At 34.9% G+C, this 16,367-nt stretch overlaps 1 protein-coding gene across 8 annotated transcripts in view; it reads right to left on the bottom strand.

The window, feature by feature from the left end:
* Nucleotides 1-16,367, bottom strand: part of CEP170 (centrosomal protein 170) — a 96,257-nt gene that overhangs the window by 20,650 nt on the left and 59,240 nt on the right. For 7 of the 8 annotated variants that reach the window (XM_041404179.1, XM_041404174.1, XM_041404180.1 and 4 more), the window contains exons 10-12: nucleotides 13,468-13,617; nucleotides 7,372-7,498; nucleotides 2,732-4,540 (exon numbers count right to left, since the gene is read on the bottom strand). In XM_041404179.1, coding sequence (XP_041260113.1) covers nucleotides 2,732-4,540; nucleotides 7,372-7,498; nucleotides 13,468-13,617 — 2,086 coding nt within the window. The remainder of the gene's footprint in view (nucleotides 1-2,731; nucleotides 4,541-7,371; nucleotides 7,499-13,467; nucleotides 13,618-16,367) is intronic. The other variant, XM_041404178.1, reaches the window with a different exon arrangement.

Here is a 16,367-nt window from a genome sequence, read left to right as displayed (position 1 = left end):
GCTCTCACCATAATGTTCCATTTATCTGCTTGCCCTTTCACATAAAAGTAAGCAATACTTCACTGCATCAAAGATTAGAAATGATTCTTGAAATTACAGACTTGCTGCTAGCTCTGACAATTTTAACCCTATCATGTTGCCATTCATCCACATGAAGTACAAGACAATAAAAAATATCAAGAAACTACATCTTATTCTTACTCTCTTTTTACAGGTATATGTGTCTGAACATTGATTTGGAAAGTGCAGAAATAACTTTCTTTGTGAGCTGGATTTAAGAGGCTGCCAATGTTTACTGATCTACAATGTGGTAGTATTAACCGACCTCTGATGAGATAACCCATGGAACATATTTAACATTTTGAGAGCAGCTAGCCCTCTGGTAAAGGAATCAAAACCCCAAACCCAATACTGGTAATAATAATTAATTTTCCAGTCTTTCTATATTCAGGGAGAGAAGAAAATCCATTCCTGTTACACCCTGATGAAATGTGCCTGAAGTAAAACATATTCAAACAGTTGAGGTGCTTTAGTCAAGCACTTCATTAGTACTTTCCAAAAGTGCTAAAATTAATTGTTAACTTTTCTAGAAACAAAATTAAATTGAGGAATTAAAAGTGGTCTATATGTAACTGGAGATGCATTAAGACATATACTCCTACATACACTAGAAAATTACACCACTTTCAAAACAATTCAGATTTTCCTAAAGTATAATCTAAAAAAAAATCAGTATAAAAATTATACAATGATGTTACTGATACAGACAAAATTCAGAACTCTAAATCCTAAACAGCAGTAATAATATTTTTACTTATACAGTAACAAAACTTAATTAGTTTATTTAGCGATGATTTCATTTTGAAAGTATCTGACTGCTTCATTAATTTCTTTCAGATTCTGGCCTTTACACTGATAGGCTTCTCCATCAATATATATTAACTGATAGTTTTATAAGACAGAAGCTATTACTACTGTATATTTTTCTAACAATGGTCTTTTAAAATTACCTAGATTATTATGTTGGTGTATCCATGAGAAAATGGCACCTTTTCTCTCTTGAAAACAGTGTTTTATACAAGCTACAGTAAACTTTGACTGTGGGACATGGGGAAATGAACATTTATCACAGACAACAAAGTGATAGACTAATAGAGTGAGAAGAGAAAGATACACTCACTTCTCTCAACAAAAGCAGCAAACCACCTCAATGCAGCAACCTGGGAAAAGTTTAGGAAGCCTGCAATACTTCACATGGACACAAACCCCAAAATTCAGAGTTTTTCACAGAGTTTTGTGAAAAACAAAAGCAGAGAAGTGACAAAAAAATATCTGGCCTTTACCTTTTAAAGAATCAGCATTATCATAATGTGAACTAGTATTCACTGGTTCATAAACATAAAGGGTCTTAACTGACACTTCCCTACCCTAGAGTTGCCATCTTTCAGGCTGCATCATCAATTTAAAATTTTGATTAAAATTGAAAACATAATGCTTTCCCAATTATATCTCACAAGGAAAGACTGAATTTTTATTTGAAGCGTCACCTGTTTTGGGTTCCTTTGTAGACACCTGTCATAGAATCACACAGAGTCAACTCTACAATTCAGCAATGTATCTCAGCAGAATTTTCTATTAAGCCAATAAATGACACAGCTAAACTGTGGGAAACCTAGGGAATATACAATGCTATGAATCCTGACATGGTCCACTTATGATATATAAGCAACAGAAGGACAGCAGGAGTGTGGGAAATTAACTATCACAGTGGCTTGTATCAAGACCAAATGGATGCAGCAAAATTTCAGTGCACTACAATGCTCAAAGCTAATCTATTAATTTTATCTGAGACTGTGGATTGACTGCAAATATGGTAAAGCTGGTAGCATGACAATTCTAAAAGGAAGCTGACATTTATTTTAGATACTCATTTCACAAGACAGTTCACTTTTTAAGAAGTAACACATTTTATTTTTATGTATTTAATATTGCTGTTGAAAAAACCTACCAGCTTTCACACTGCTTGTACTAAGAATGCTAAGTTAACTTCTAACAGAACAGCAGGTTAAAATTTGTAGACTGTGCAGATTTTTCCTTCCAAATGTAATACAAGGTAGAGTAACCACCACACCAAAAACAGATCAACATGATCTGGAAAACACGATGAAATCATAAATCACCATGATTTGGAATACAACTAAATAATCCAAGAAAAGGCAAACCCTTCAAAAGAAATTTCTTAATGATATTTAGTTAGGTAGTACATAGTTTTTCAATTTGTTAGTTCAAGGTTATTATTCTTATTAAAAAAATAATCTCTGATTGCCTATTTACAAGCCTACCTTATAAATAAATATTTTATCTTCTATGTGCTAAATAGTATTGCTGACCTTCTGAACTACCATGATTTGAGCGAAGAGATCTGGGTCTGTTTTTGCACTAAAATAAATGATTGTTGATGCATTTGACTGTCCCAATTCAGTTCTGTCTCACTAGTATCAAGATGAAAAGATATCCAAAGAATTAAAGGATTACAATTTCTTGGCTTTATGATTTTAAATGAGAAACTTCCACAAGACCTGCCATGGAAGCCTGTACTTCAAAGAAAAAGACTGCATCAACTAAAACTCAACAGTTTCATAAGAGCTCTTTCTTAAACAATTTCTTTAAAAAATCCACATGTTAAAAACATCTAGCATTGTACAAAATTATTTCAAATAATCTCACATACCTGAGGGAGAATTATGAGCTGATGCCAAGGATTTGGATTTTGAATCCGAAAGTCGAGAAATGCTATTGGCTCGAGTTCTAGCAGAAACTTTAGCGCTATCTCCTCCTGAGAGCAGCCTTGAACCACTTCTGATGATTGCTTCTGGGGTCCGTGATGAGGCAGTGCTCCTGGTTATTGTTGCTTCAGAATCGCTACGTGCTGATAGAGAGCCAAGCCGATTCCTGCGAGGTTGAGCGAGTAAGTCTATTCTGGAAATGTTTCTCCTCCCCGATGGAGGTTTTGACGTAGAACTTGTAGTGGACACTTCAGAAGCGACTGAAGCCTTATCAGCATCAGCAAGCTCACTGTCTGAGACTTCACCAAGGCGTGCTCTGCGCAAGAGAGAAGTCCTTGTGGGACGAGGTCTTGGAAGAGTGGTAGATTTACTAGACTGCCCAAGTCCAACAGGAGAGGTTTTTGATTTAGCTGACTTTCCTTCCATCTTGGAATGTACAAGTTCATCTGCTGAGGCAAAAGGAACTCTTCCATGTGATTTGCCAGAGTAGGTTTCCTGGTCAGACGATAGGATATCAGAAATGGCAGAATGAGGTACACTGGATGTTTGGTCATCGTCTGTTAAATCTACTGATGGTTGCCTCATTCTTCCACTGGATTGCACAGTTTTGCGAGCCTCAGCTCTAGATCCACCATCTGAAGATCGACTCTTAGTTTTCTTTTCAATCTTTTCTCTAGCACTCGTAGAAGATTTTAAAACATCCTTTGAAGGGGAACCAGTGGAACATCTATCTTTATATAAGTTTGTAAAGCTCTTCCGCTTCTGTGTGGATTTTCTTTCAGTGTCACCAGTAACTAGACTGATTGTGCTGGCTGTATCGACATCTGATTCTGGTGATATGGAATTATCTCTGTTATAACTAGGAGTGTCAGGACCTTCATCAGTTTTATTTTCTTCACGCAATTTAGCTTCAAGGAAAGCCATTACAGCTTCCGTGTCTTTTAAAATGAGTGTTGTATCTATACTGGAATCAGTGTCCATCGAATCACTTCTGTCACGTAACCTGTTTGCAGATACTAAAGGGGCAGCAGAACCACTCTGCTTATTAATGTGAGGAATTAGTTCTATAGGTATATTTGTGCTAGGCTTATCTATAGTAAAGCTACCTTGCCTCACTAAGGGTTTTGAAGATTCCTTTTTGTCTCCTCCAAGTACTTTAGGACTTTGTCCTCTAATGACTTCCTCATTTTTTCTTCTTTTTCCCTCAATCTGTGCCAATTTAATTTCTGCTTTATCTGTAACATGTCCAGGAGCATTTTCTTGATTATCCAAAGTTTTGGGTGACATAAGAATCTCCTCCCTACCTTTCTCAACCTGGTTTGCAGCAGATTTTGTAGAGGACAATTTTGAGGGTGTCCAGTGTCCTTGCTCCTTTCTTTCTTGTTGTTGAATTTTTGCTAAAGCTTGTTTCACCACAGAAATTTCTCTGCCAGTTTCAACTCTCTCTTTACTAGAAGAGCTGGGAAAAGAAAACACTTTGTCTCCAGTAGCTTTGGGTGAAAGACCATTCATTGCTCTGCTTGACTTAGCATCTGAGGCACGAGCTGGAGTTTCTTTCTCCTGAAGTTCAGTGTCTTGCTTCTCACCTATTTCTGACCTCTGATGAGACACAGTTTTTGGTTTTAAATTTTCATTTACTTTCTCTTCTATGGGAAGCTGTGGAAGTGTCCTCCTCTTTCGCTCACCTTGGCTGGTCATAGAAGCAGCTGAACCAGCACTTCTAACAGAAATACCAGACTCACTGATGTCTGTGTCTAAAAATGAAAGAGAAGAAATATTTGAGAAGACATTCAACAGCAAGGCAAATAGAAAGATTACATGTTTAAGACTGCATAAGGCTAATACAACATAAAACAGAACTGAAAAACTCATCAGTCCATCCTGCTGTTCTATGACAATTTAGACACGTAGCAAAACATTTAATGAACTCTTTTAGCCAGCTGAATCATACAAAGTTTTTATCATCTCACAGTAGGTTAAAATAGGTAAGAAATCACTGTTATATCAATCAGCACACCATTACAACAGGAAGTGGAAAGCAAGTTTTACATTCCTAAACACCTTTAGGACCAGATTTCAAAACTACCAAAAAGAGTAAGATCCTCCTTCCTCCCCCCTACCTGCCTGTTCAACAGCTTGAGGTCTGTCTCATGGACAGACTACAGCCTCTCCCTGTGAGACCTTGCCTCACTCAGGCAAGAATCTGCAGTGCTGGGAGACACTTCTCAACAATATTGAAAAGCCCCACTCATGAACAAAGAAATTACTATGGCTGAGAAAGCAAAAATAATGTTTTTGTCCCAAACAAGACACTGTAGCATAAAAACGTATGGAAAATCAACAACGCTTTGCATACAAAGCATCAAAAGAATGCAGTATTAGTGCTAAACCACTTTCACTCAATTCTCAGTGTACACAGAATGAATGCTCCTTTGGCAGAAAAGCATGGGCATCCCACGGACTGTTGGAAGGAATAACTGTTTTAGAAACCAACATTTATTTTTCCACAGTGATGATGACTGTGCCCTCTTTGCCCATTCAACAAACACAACACTTGTGCTGTCAGAAAAAAGCCTTTATTACTCAAAGGTGATATAAATTGCTCTATGAATTTCTCTGACTTTGAATATTCAGATAGAAAAAATTCTTTTTCCAGTTCATTTGTCTGCTGTTGCAACATAATGTGACACATTTAGTAACACACATCTGTCAATTCCCTTTCTTGCCAGGAGAGATCTACAAGCAACTGCTCTGCACACCCTGTTGGGACTTTCCTATCATGGCTTGCCACCAACATTGGTTGCTCCAGGAGTAAGAACTGGAATATAGGGTGTCTCTCTCTGGAAGAATCCTCTAAGCAATTAATTGAATATCAACAATCATGCTGTATGTATACCTGCTACTTCCTACCCATGCTCTTCAATCTATCTTTTCTCTTTGCAGTGTCAAACCTTTAAGAATGCAAAAGGACCCACAGGTTTGGTTTTTTTTTTTTCTATAATCTATGCTAAGACACTGATTTGAGAAACAGTAAGTACCTCTGTAATCTAAGCAAGGTTTTCTAATTCCAGCACTGTTTTTTTCTTGAAAATTATGAAACAAATTGAAGGTTTAATAAAAATCAATATGATTGCCATCTGTGAAAATTTACCTCAGACATGCCTACTAGATCAAATATTTTATACATATATAAGCATGTAACTAGCTTCGTGGTGAATTTCAAAAGCCTTTAGTAAAAAAAAAAAAAAAAAAAAAAAAGCATGGAGTTGTTTAGCATCATATTTGGCTAAATATGTGTTATGTGAAGTTTAAATACTAAGATTTCTAAAGAAGATATAGGCATCTAAGTCAAGAAGACATGTTTTCTGAATTGGTTTTTAGATGTACCCACTAAATTTTATTTTTATTACACCTTTGTTACTTTGGTGTTTTGGTGCTGTAAATGCTTTATTTCCCCTTTTAGTATTTTAGAATTCTTGCAGTACGGGTATGTACTACACAGTAGTTACTTCACTTTATCTCTTATCTTAGTTCTCATAATGGTAAAAAAAGCCTTTACCTCTTCAAGGAAGATCATAAAAGTGACCATTTAAAACACTACAGAAAACAAAAGACCACCAAAGCTCCTGATTAACCACCCAAAGGATCAGTCTCAATAGCAGTGATTTTAAGTGTCCTGTATGTACACACCCAATCCTTTCAAATAGTGCAAAATTTGCTCTTGATTTCCATTATTCTGTGTGTGTATCAGATGATTTAATTTTTCCCCTTTTAATCTCCTTTGATTTTTAATATCCTAGGCAAAGTTCAATGCTTATGAGGGGAGAAAAAGCTACAACAGAAGCAGCGGTCACTGATAATTTTTTCCTGCATTGGTACAGATATATGCATTATGCAACAACAACAGCAAAACTTCTTTGTACAACTTCTCCCAAAGATGATCACAACCTCTAAAGAGAAATTTACAGGAAGAAAAAAGCAGAATAGAAGTTTATAGTCAAGACTGTAGATATTAAAGAATAAACCATTTCAAAATCAAAAATGTGAAAAATTAAACTATGGAGACACATGTTCTGAACATCCGGCACTCACAAGGAAGGAAGATAAGGTTGTTCATTGCTGAACAGAAGGTTTCTGGGCTTTTCAAGAAATATCAAAGGTCTGCTGTATTTCCAAGATAAAGAAGAATCCTATGCTTCAGCTGAAGTCTCTCAGGTTGGATTGTTTAATAATCATTACACTGAAGTCCAATTTAGACTAAGAAAAATGTAAGGAAAGAAATATACTATGCATACTATACTATTACTATGGTACCCAAACTGTATTTAAAGTTTCTCTAATATTAAATAGATTATAAACTCTCCTGCTTTAGTAACATTCAGTGTAATACTGGCACTCAACTGCCACGCAGACACCACTACTGCTGAGCTTGTTTTTACACTGTTTCTGCTCAATGAAACAGAAGAATTTCACGTGAAATTGAGGCATTAGGAGTAAAAAAACTGAGTACAGTACATAATCATTCTTTTCTCCCTTTAACAGGTTTTTCAGCATAAATTATGACAATAAGAACAGTTTTTAATACCATTTTCTAAAGGAGCAGGCACAGAGGACTCCAATCTCAAGTCATCTTGGTCATGACGTGTGTGATTAGCAGCCAAACTGGCCCACTGCGATACCCAACGTTTACTTCCAGGGTTAGCAGAACCTTCCTAAGAAAGAAAAAAACAGCAGAAGAGAAATTATAACTCTTTGATAAAAAGCATGCCATCTTTCCATGCTTTTCCTGAACAGATAGGTCAGACACTATTTTCCTGGAGGAAGTTGAAAAAAATAGTTTATCTCAATAAATTTGAGAGTCCCCAGCTCTAGAATGGCAAATAGCAAACCAAATCAATATAGCTGCTGAATCAGTACCAAATAAACAACAGTTCCTAGTGCAGTGAACTTTTAAACACCAGAACCTATATTAAATGTATCAGAACATGTGCTAGTTCTAAGATCAGGTTATTTCAGTTCTCAGCTCAGAAGTGCAGAAAATGTACATGGGGTGTGGGGGTGTGTTAAACAATCTAAAATGTGCTTCAGGAAGACACAAAAGGGACATTTTACCGGTTTAGAAGACCCACTTGTCCAGATGAAATATTGTAATTACTTCATTACAGAAAGACTACCTTAAGGACTGAAAGAGTAATAACTTATGATGGAAAGGAAAGGAAGCTCAGATTATTTGTTTGGCCTAAACAAAAAAAGAAGCAAAGATTAGTTTTAAACCATCCTACTGCATAACAGTGAAGTCAATGCCATCAGTATTTAACAATTTTTTTGCACCTAAGCCAGAAAGGAAATTAATTTTGTTTCTTGATGACATGCCTTTTGAAATCTTGAAAATTTTTAAAATGTAAAAAAAGCATAGAATTAAATAATCTTCTTGTGTTACTACAGCGTCCTTTTTTCAAAACCTGATTTCTAATGATAGTGCAATGTTAGTGTCTTATCAAATATCTTACAGTCTCTCTTCCTTACATCTCCAAAAAACATCACCAGCCCTTCAAATCATCACACTTCTATTCATAACGTTGATTTTCGCCTAATGCCTTGACTACTCTTGGATTCTAGTCTTCTACCAGGAAACAACACTACACATTCTATAAAATTTATTTAGCAAAACTAGAATGTTGAACAATGTTACCTATTATATGACAATGGCTTTCAAATACAAGTTTCCCAGACATTTGAAAAGCTTGAATTTACGATCTTGAATTTCTCCTGATTAATGCGAGTGCAACATCATGAATCTGTTCCAGAATATCATGAATGCAGTAAATCCGAGATGCAGCAGATAATTTTTTAAACTATTATACAAATTACAATATTTTGAATTAATTTTTCAGAATCAAAATGTTATTAAACTAAAGTCTAACAAGAGCAAAGGAAGGTAATTCAATGTTTTTGTTATTTATGGGCATTTCTGCAGACAGTGTGAGGTGCCAGTAAGAACATTACAAAAAAATCACAGCATTTATGCACTGACAACTACTGAAACCTCATTTTTCTTTCCTATCACTAATCTTTCTTTTCCTGTCTCTACCAGTGAACTTCCATCGAATGAACTAATTATAGCCAAATCCAAACATGATAGATGTCCCAATCATCTTTGCAACAGAAAATTTCAACTAGTTCCTTCTGAACTACCTAACTAATTTCCGAGATACAGATATGTGTCAGAAATCTGAATTCTACTTCACTATGGAGAAACACACTAGGATTTTGTAGATTAACTGCAGCAAAACAACATGATAAATTCTTTTCTCTTGTAATTATACTGCCAAAAAATGGTTTCTACATAGCAGTGAATGTAAATGTGTGTTTTGCCATTTCTCTGTGTATATAAGCACAAACAACAACAACAAAAATATGCCATTTCTTTTCATAGTAGTTTAAGCACATCCAGAAGGTATAAGGTTTATAATACTCATATCTAAAAAGTCATGTTCAGATATCCTAATGTTCTTCCTATGATCCATATCAATTGGCATCTTACAGGCTCTCAAGTATGCAATCCTCCAAACCTTCTCTTAAATACCAAAAGCAATTTCCTAGTATTTCAGAAAAGCTGGGTTTATCTATGAGATAGCAGCCTTTTACCTTCTTGTTAAATCTGCTTTCTCTTACGCTTATCTCACCTACAAAGTCAGTAAGAAATCTTTCAAAAATGAAATAATGGTTTTGTGTGGACATATTATCCAGCCTGAAGATTTAGGGCTTCAGCCTCCACATCTGAAAAAAATCCACAGTGCACACATATTATACCTGAAAGCATGTCCAGCTCTTGGCATTTCAGAGCAGACTAACTTTTTTTTTTTTTTTAATAAATTTCAACAAGGTGAATAAAATTAATTAAAAAATTAAATGTCTTTTCAGACACATAACTCTAGACAGCTGAAGTTGCAAGAATAATATTATTTCATCCTTTCATAAACTACTGTCTTGAAAGCAGTTCTTCCCTTCTCACTGTACCTGCTTCAGAACCATATGCCTCTGGGATGATGATCTTTTCTACAGAGTTCCATACATGATTTATTTACAGCCAATGTCTTCAAGTTATTCCTGGAACAACACTGACACCTGTCTTTAACATTTCTTTTTCTCTTCTGTTACAGTTATTCCATTTATACATGAAAACCCAGCAATTGCATTCATCTCAGCTGTTACTATGCCAGACTAATTGAAGAGCACTGATCTGTTCTTGTAAGATAAATCTCCATTCCTGTAACAATCTGAGTAGACTTTGTACCTTCTCTAGACTTGTATCCACCCTTCTTGACCAATGTTAACAACTGTAGTGCTATTATTACAGGGGAAGCTTCACCGTGGTGATAGCACTGCCCTTTTCTGCTGGTAATGCATTTCCTGGCTATCCAAGGTCCTCTGCCTTTTCACAGCCCTGTGATACTGGTGATACACCAGCCTACATTTCAGTATAGCATCTAAGCACAAACAAAAAGTAAGTATCAAATTTTAAACTAAATGGATTTTTCTACAGGACAGAAAATTGGAGTAGTTTGGAAATACAACCTCTAAATACTCCACTTGCAATATAGCAAGTATTTACATGAACAAAATTCAATATTCAGAATGTCAATAGAATTATTTATCTGATCTTCAGTGGGAAAGACAAAGTAGACATTCAAAACAGCAAAAGGAATATTATAGTCAATGGCATTGATGACCTCATAGATGAAGAACCAGGTTTCTAACTGAGCTTTAATCTTACTAAAAAAAAACCAAAAACAATCAAATAAACAAATCCCCAAACTAACAAAAAACTGAAGCATATCAAACACAATGTAGATAAACCCGTATTTAAGAACTGTGTTCAGCACAGACAACTGACCACTGAAAATTAAATGGAAGTTGGAGGGATAGGTTATAGCCCAAATGCCTGCAGTATTTTTATTAAACACACTCATAGGGTAAGAGCAAATAATAACAACAACAACTATAATAATATTCTCTTTGTTCTCTATTTACTTAATTTTTGTCCTTTAATCACACTTACCTTGGTTGGCAAGTGGCAGCTTATAATATAGAAAATAAAAACATTTAAATATTTTAAATAGATGGATTTAGTATTTTCATTGCCTATATATCTAATCACTGAAAAGGCAAGAACCAGTTTATTCAGGCTCAGTCCAACTGTGTCAAGACACTCACTCTGTATTTTTACTTTAATTATGACGCACACTCCTCCAAAGTATTTAAAGACTGTTGTATCAAAGAAAAAGCTGAAAACTTTAACAAGAAAAGCATTTCCAAGCATTTTATTAATGATACTTCAAAATTCCTGTAAAGCTAAGATGTTTAAGTTCAGAATAAGCTTTCAACCCCTGAAGTGACTCCAGATGACCCTGTCCTGCCTTGGCAGCAGGGTTGGACTGCATGGTCTCCAGGTGTGTTCCAACTTTAACTATTCTGTGATTCTGTACACTATTTCTATAAAATCTTTATAATTTCCCAGGGCATCTTTTCCGTTTTCAGGAATAGAAATATCTTAGATTTTTATTCTTTGCTTTTTCTATGCCAATCATGTTTTGAATTCACCTCATTCTGCTAATCATGTACAGGGATAACTGTGATGGACAGCTGGAGTAAGTTCCACCTGCAGGGTGGATGCAAAACTGGAACACTGAGCTACTCTGATGCTACCTGACTATTTAGCCAAGACCTTCAAAAAGGTTTATAAACTTATGATCTGCAGCTCAGTAATGCAGTAAGTCTTCCAAAACCTACAACCAGAAAAGTTTGTATATGAGAACATAACTCACATACTTTACAAACCAAACACATTTGCCTCTCCCTTTCCTACTGACTAAACAAACTGAGTGCAAGTTTTGGTAATAAGACTTTAAATGTAACAATCCTCTCTCAGTAGTTATCCTCATTGTTGTTTTCCCATTATTTCCCTATAAAAGACACCAGTAATTTTCTAATTAACTTCTTTTTTACTTCTACATATCTATCAACCAGCTTCTACTTTTAAATTTCTCTAGTAAGCTTTCTTCCACTTTCATCTGTCCTCAACTCTTCTTACACTAATCCTTGCTCTATCCACAACGCTTATGTCAGTTTTGCTTCTTGACTTACTGAATAATTTTCATTTTTTCCCCTATCATCATGCCTTGTAATATTTTAAATTATGCTAATAACCTATTCTCTCCCACTATATAAAGACCTTTTAATGCAGCACAACAGTCACAGTAATAAAACAGCACAATTCTTGTAATTTCCACCTAAATCAAAGTGAGTTTTATTATATCACTGCCAGAAGGTTTCTTAAATCTGCTGTATGATTGCAGAAGTAGTCTCAGTCTTCTAAAAACAATACCTTTTATTTGCAAAGTTGACACCTGAAAAGAACAATTATGTTAATAAAATAAATCATACATTCTTCTTCTGCTTATAAAAGTGAAAAAAATATCAATACTCTTTAAAACTGACAAGGCACAAAAGATCAGAATGCTGCAAAAGGCATAAAAAAAGAGAGAAAGAATATGGTTATAGATTTGTGCAAAGAAGCAAGGTGAAAAACCTTCCATGGGATATGCCTGTGCTGTGTGGCAATACTTCACTTGGAGTGCCTTAGAGAAACTAGGCAAAGGTACTAATCTAGACACAGTGACATACTTAGTGTCTCAAGGCTTCACAGTAGCTAAAACACAACCATGAGAAAACACACCTCTATGAGAAACAGATACTAAAATCAATGTATTTGCATGGCAGGCACACTAAGTAATACTTTAAGCTCTTGATATCTTCAAAAAAAATTGCTTATCTATAAAGTTTGCTAAATTACAGGACCATACTTCAGAAACAGTTTGCCAAGGGATGTAGACCTAAGTGTTATGTGCTTCATTACTGTTGCCAGTTGATTCTGCTCCACTGTGATCCTGTTCTTTTCCAGACACATTTCAAGCTAGTTTATCCTTAACAATGGTATCAGAATGCCTCCCAAGACTACAATATGAGATATGATCAATGTCTAGTTTGTGTGCATATTCTACGCCATATATAAAGACAGAAATGTTCCTCTGTTTCATCTTTCACCAACTGATTAAGTTATACTGTGTCTGAATCAACTAATGTAAATGATTTGTCATGAGTGGCACCTCTCTGGACAACTTAAACCACAAATGTAAAAACCTGAAGTCCTCTGGCTTCAGAGAAAAAATCTGAGAAGTATTATCCACCATTTTTTTGCTAGATGACTTTGTATCATATATGAAGTGCACACATTTTATTTCTGAATTTTAATATCATTACTTGCTTTGGGCTATAAAACATAACCAGCTTTTCCTCAGTTCTGCTGAAGAACTTACAAGGAGTATACAGTGCACAAAGCCATGTTGTGGCAAGGAAACTTCTGCTACATTTCCAATACACTGGTGTCAGTGCACACAGAAAGGTAGCCAAGTTTTAAAACACCTCCGCAATGAATTATGTCCGTCTCAGACAGAGAAGCTTTGATAATGCAATATGGCCTAGGAGAAATAAAATACTTATAGATCTGAGTTAATCTTTTCCAGGCAAGATTTTGTTTCCTGTTTAACACTTACTGGTCAGTTCTTAGTGCTCTCTTTTAGTGGAAGAAAAAAGAATACCGTCAAAAATTAAATTCTACCTCTGTGTCAAGAAATCCAGTTGTACTCAGTGGTCTTTTTTCTTCCAGCACTACTGTAGCAGAATTTATAGCCCAATCTTTTACTAAATCTTTCTGGTTCTCGTTGATAACAGGCCTATTATAATCCTGGCTGCCATCCACTCCAAATACCTGAAAATGAAACAAACCATTACATTCATTAACCCAATACCATCCTGATACAATGTTCAATGTTAATGGATGGATGGTGGCATGCTGGATAGTGAGTATAAATAGGTTTTATTGTATTATTCTTATCTGTCACCTTAGTGCAATCTACAGATTAATAGAAGAAAAATCTACAACAATTAAAAAAAAAGTGGAAGTCTATGTCAACATTGTGAAAATTCAAAGAATTGCTAGTGGTAATGGTCAGATATGAAAAAATGACACTTTAATGAAAGGAACAAAAGATAAAAGCAAAATCATTGCAGAACTCATTTTAACAATTAAGGGGGAAAACCCAGTAACTAGAATCACCAAATTTTCAGATTTTTACTATTATCTAATGAGAATAAGAAACACAAATTCTTCCATTTGCTATTACTATGCTTATTGAATTATTTCTCTGATACAAACAAAACTTCAGCTGTTAGAGACTTGGCAGATGTTAAAAGTCCACCAGGTCTCATGAATCATGTAGACTCATCTCATCCAAGATGTGACTTGGCATAGTTCTTTTACTACTCTATTTCCTAATGATGCTTATATTAATCTCGTCTACTTAAGCTAGAATTATTTTCCCATGACATTTTAAAAACATTGCGCAGAAAAAAATACTCAAAAAACATTATTACTAAGGCAATTAATAAGAAGAACTTTAGCAGGAGAACCATCATACTGTTTGTAAAATTTCTCATGAGTCATAGAAATCAGGGAATATGAACTGTTTTCAGAATTGATGTATAATCAAAGACATTTTAGAAAATATCTGTATCTTGTAAACATGTGACTTATAAAATTTGCTAATTTCTGCCTAAGAAATAAATTCACAACTTTAATACTAAAGGCTTAGACATTAAAAAAAAATTACAGAATAAAATTAACCTCCCACATTAAAACTGGTTGCCAAAAATTAACAGTTAACATCAAAAATTGTTTTGTCGTCTTCACAGATGTTATTTTCCTGTAACAAGCACTACCAGCGCAGAACAGGAAAAGGTGTACAGAATTTTTTTTTCTTCAAAAGTGTGCTGTAATTCAGTTTTGCACAGCAAAGCTAGAGGACAGGTTTATTACAATTCTGAACAAGGTTAGTGTCTTCAAAATGGATTCACCACTAGATGGCCACAAAGCATAATGTTGTCAGCTTCTGAGAAGCAGACAAAGGAAAAAACAACAGTTAAGCACCCTGTTATTTAACTCTTTATGCCAACTGTACAGGAAGACCTTGCTACAGCATTACTACATTTAGACCTGAGGAAATTTTCTCAGATGCACTGGATTTGTTTTTTTGCTCTCATGAGAAAAGCCTGCTTTCCTGACATCTTAAAATTCAGGCAGCACTCTCCAAATTTTCAATTTATACATAAATAATTTCTACAGTCTCTGGATCAGAAGTTGCTTAACAGTATTTACAAAACATTTGTTTTCTTTTTATATAAATAGAGTGTTAAAACTTAAATTTTTGCTTTCATGATATACTTTTGATTTGTACAGTTGTAACAATTTCTGAAGATAGAAACCAGTTACCGTCCACTGACACCTTTCTTTGACTATATCACTATTCTGCAAAGACTTTTTTCTTTGTGCATCATAGTTTCATTGATTACAGAATTTTATATGTTCTTTTAAATGAAAATAAATTCTGGTATTATCACATAAGCACCAGAAGGAAAATATGAATTCCACACTTCCATATCTAATTGGGACTACAGCAGCAAATTGCTGCTTATAAATTGCTTCCTTTTATCTGACAGCACGTTCATTTACCATGTCAAATTTCTTTACTTTTATCAGAAGTAACGCTTCTTTCAGTCTTACCTTTTCCAGTACTGAACTCGTGTTTAAGCGAATTTTGTTATTCTTCTTCTATTACTGAAATTACTGCAAAACCAAATTTGAATATTGCCTAATTTTTTCTGTGAAAGGTAATATGAATATCACTAAGACCCAAGTAATAGCACTCCTAATGCTCCTTCTCTCTATACAGTGGGAATAAGCAGAATATTTGGGGATATTCTGCTTATAGAGGAGATAAGCAAAATATTTGGGGGCAGTATTATTGGAAAGAAGAGCAAAACATCTCCTTCAATAAAAGTATATTTTTGTACTACAATGTCATTCTGTATTTGCTTTGTGAATGCACTGCCCTAAGTTCCACTGCTATACAACTGCAAAGCTCCTCTTCCCGGAAGAAAGAAAAGATGCACGTAAGTGTGATGCAGCCCAAAAACTAATTTTCAGATTTGTGATATATAAAAAACCCTTGAAAATACTGTTAGTAACACATAATTAAGAATTTAAGTACTAAAACTATTCACAAAATAAAACAACTCAAGTATTTGATAAAAATGTAGATCATTACTTACACATCTGTCACATACCTGCAGAAAAGCAATTTCAATAACAGAATTTCAGGATTAACCAATCCACTTACTCTATTTATTAAATAATGAGAATATACCCTCAACAGAAACAGCCATGGAATAACCTGAATGTTTCTGCTGGAAATCATCTCTCTACCATCTAGAAAATGCAATTTGTACTTTCTGGGCTGATAAAACATGGCATGTGTGCAAACAGTGGGCTGTTGTGACTGAAGCCTGAATGGACAGACACTTGTATCTTCCTACAAAGACTAGATTACATTTCTCAAGGCTTTCAATTCTTTAGATGTTTCTGTTCTTTAAATACCTTCATGACTGCAAAGTCATTTAAGG

The sequence above is a fragment of the Onychostruthus taczanowskii genome, unplaced genomic scaffold, assembly GCF_017590055.1.
Source record: "Onychostruthus taczanowskii isolate IOZ18803 unplaced genomic scaffold, ASM1759005v1 scaffold21, whole genome shotgun sequence".
NCBI classification, from domain to species: Eukaryota; Metazoa; Chordata; class Aves; order Passeriformes; family Passeridae; genus Onychostruthus; species Onychostruthus taczanowskii.
This window is presented reverse-complemented; position numbering and strand designations above follow the sequence as displayed.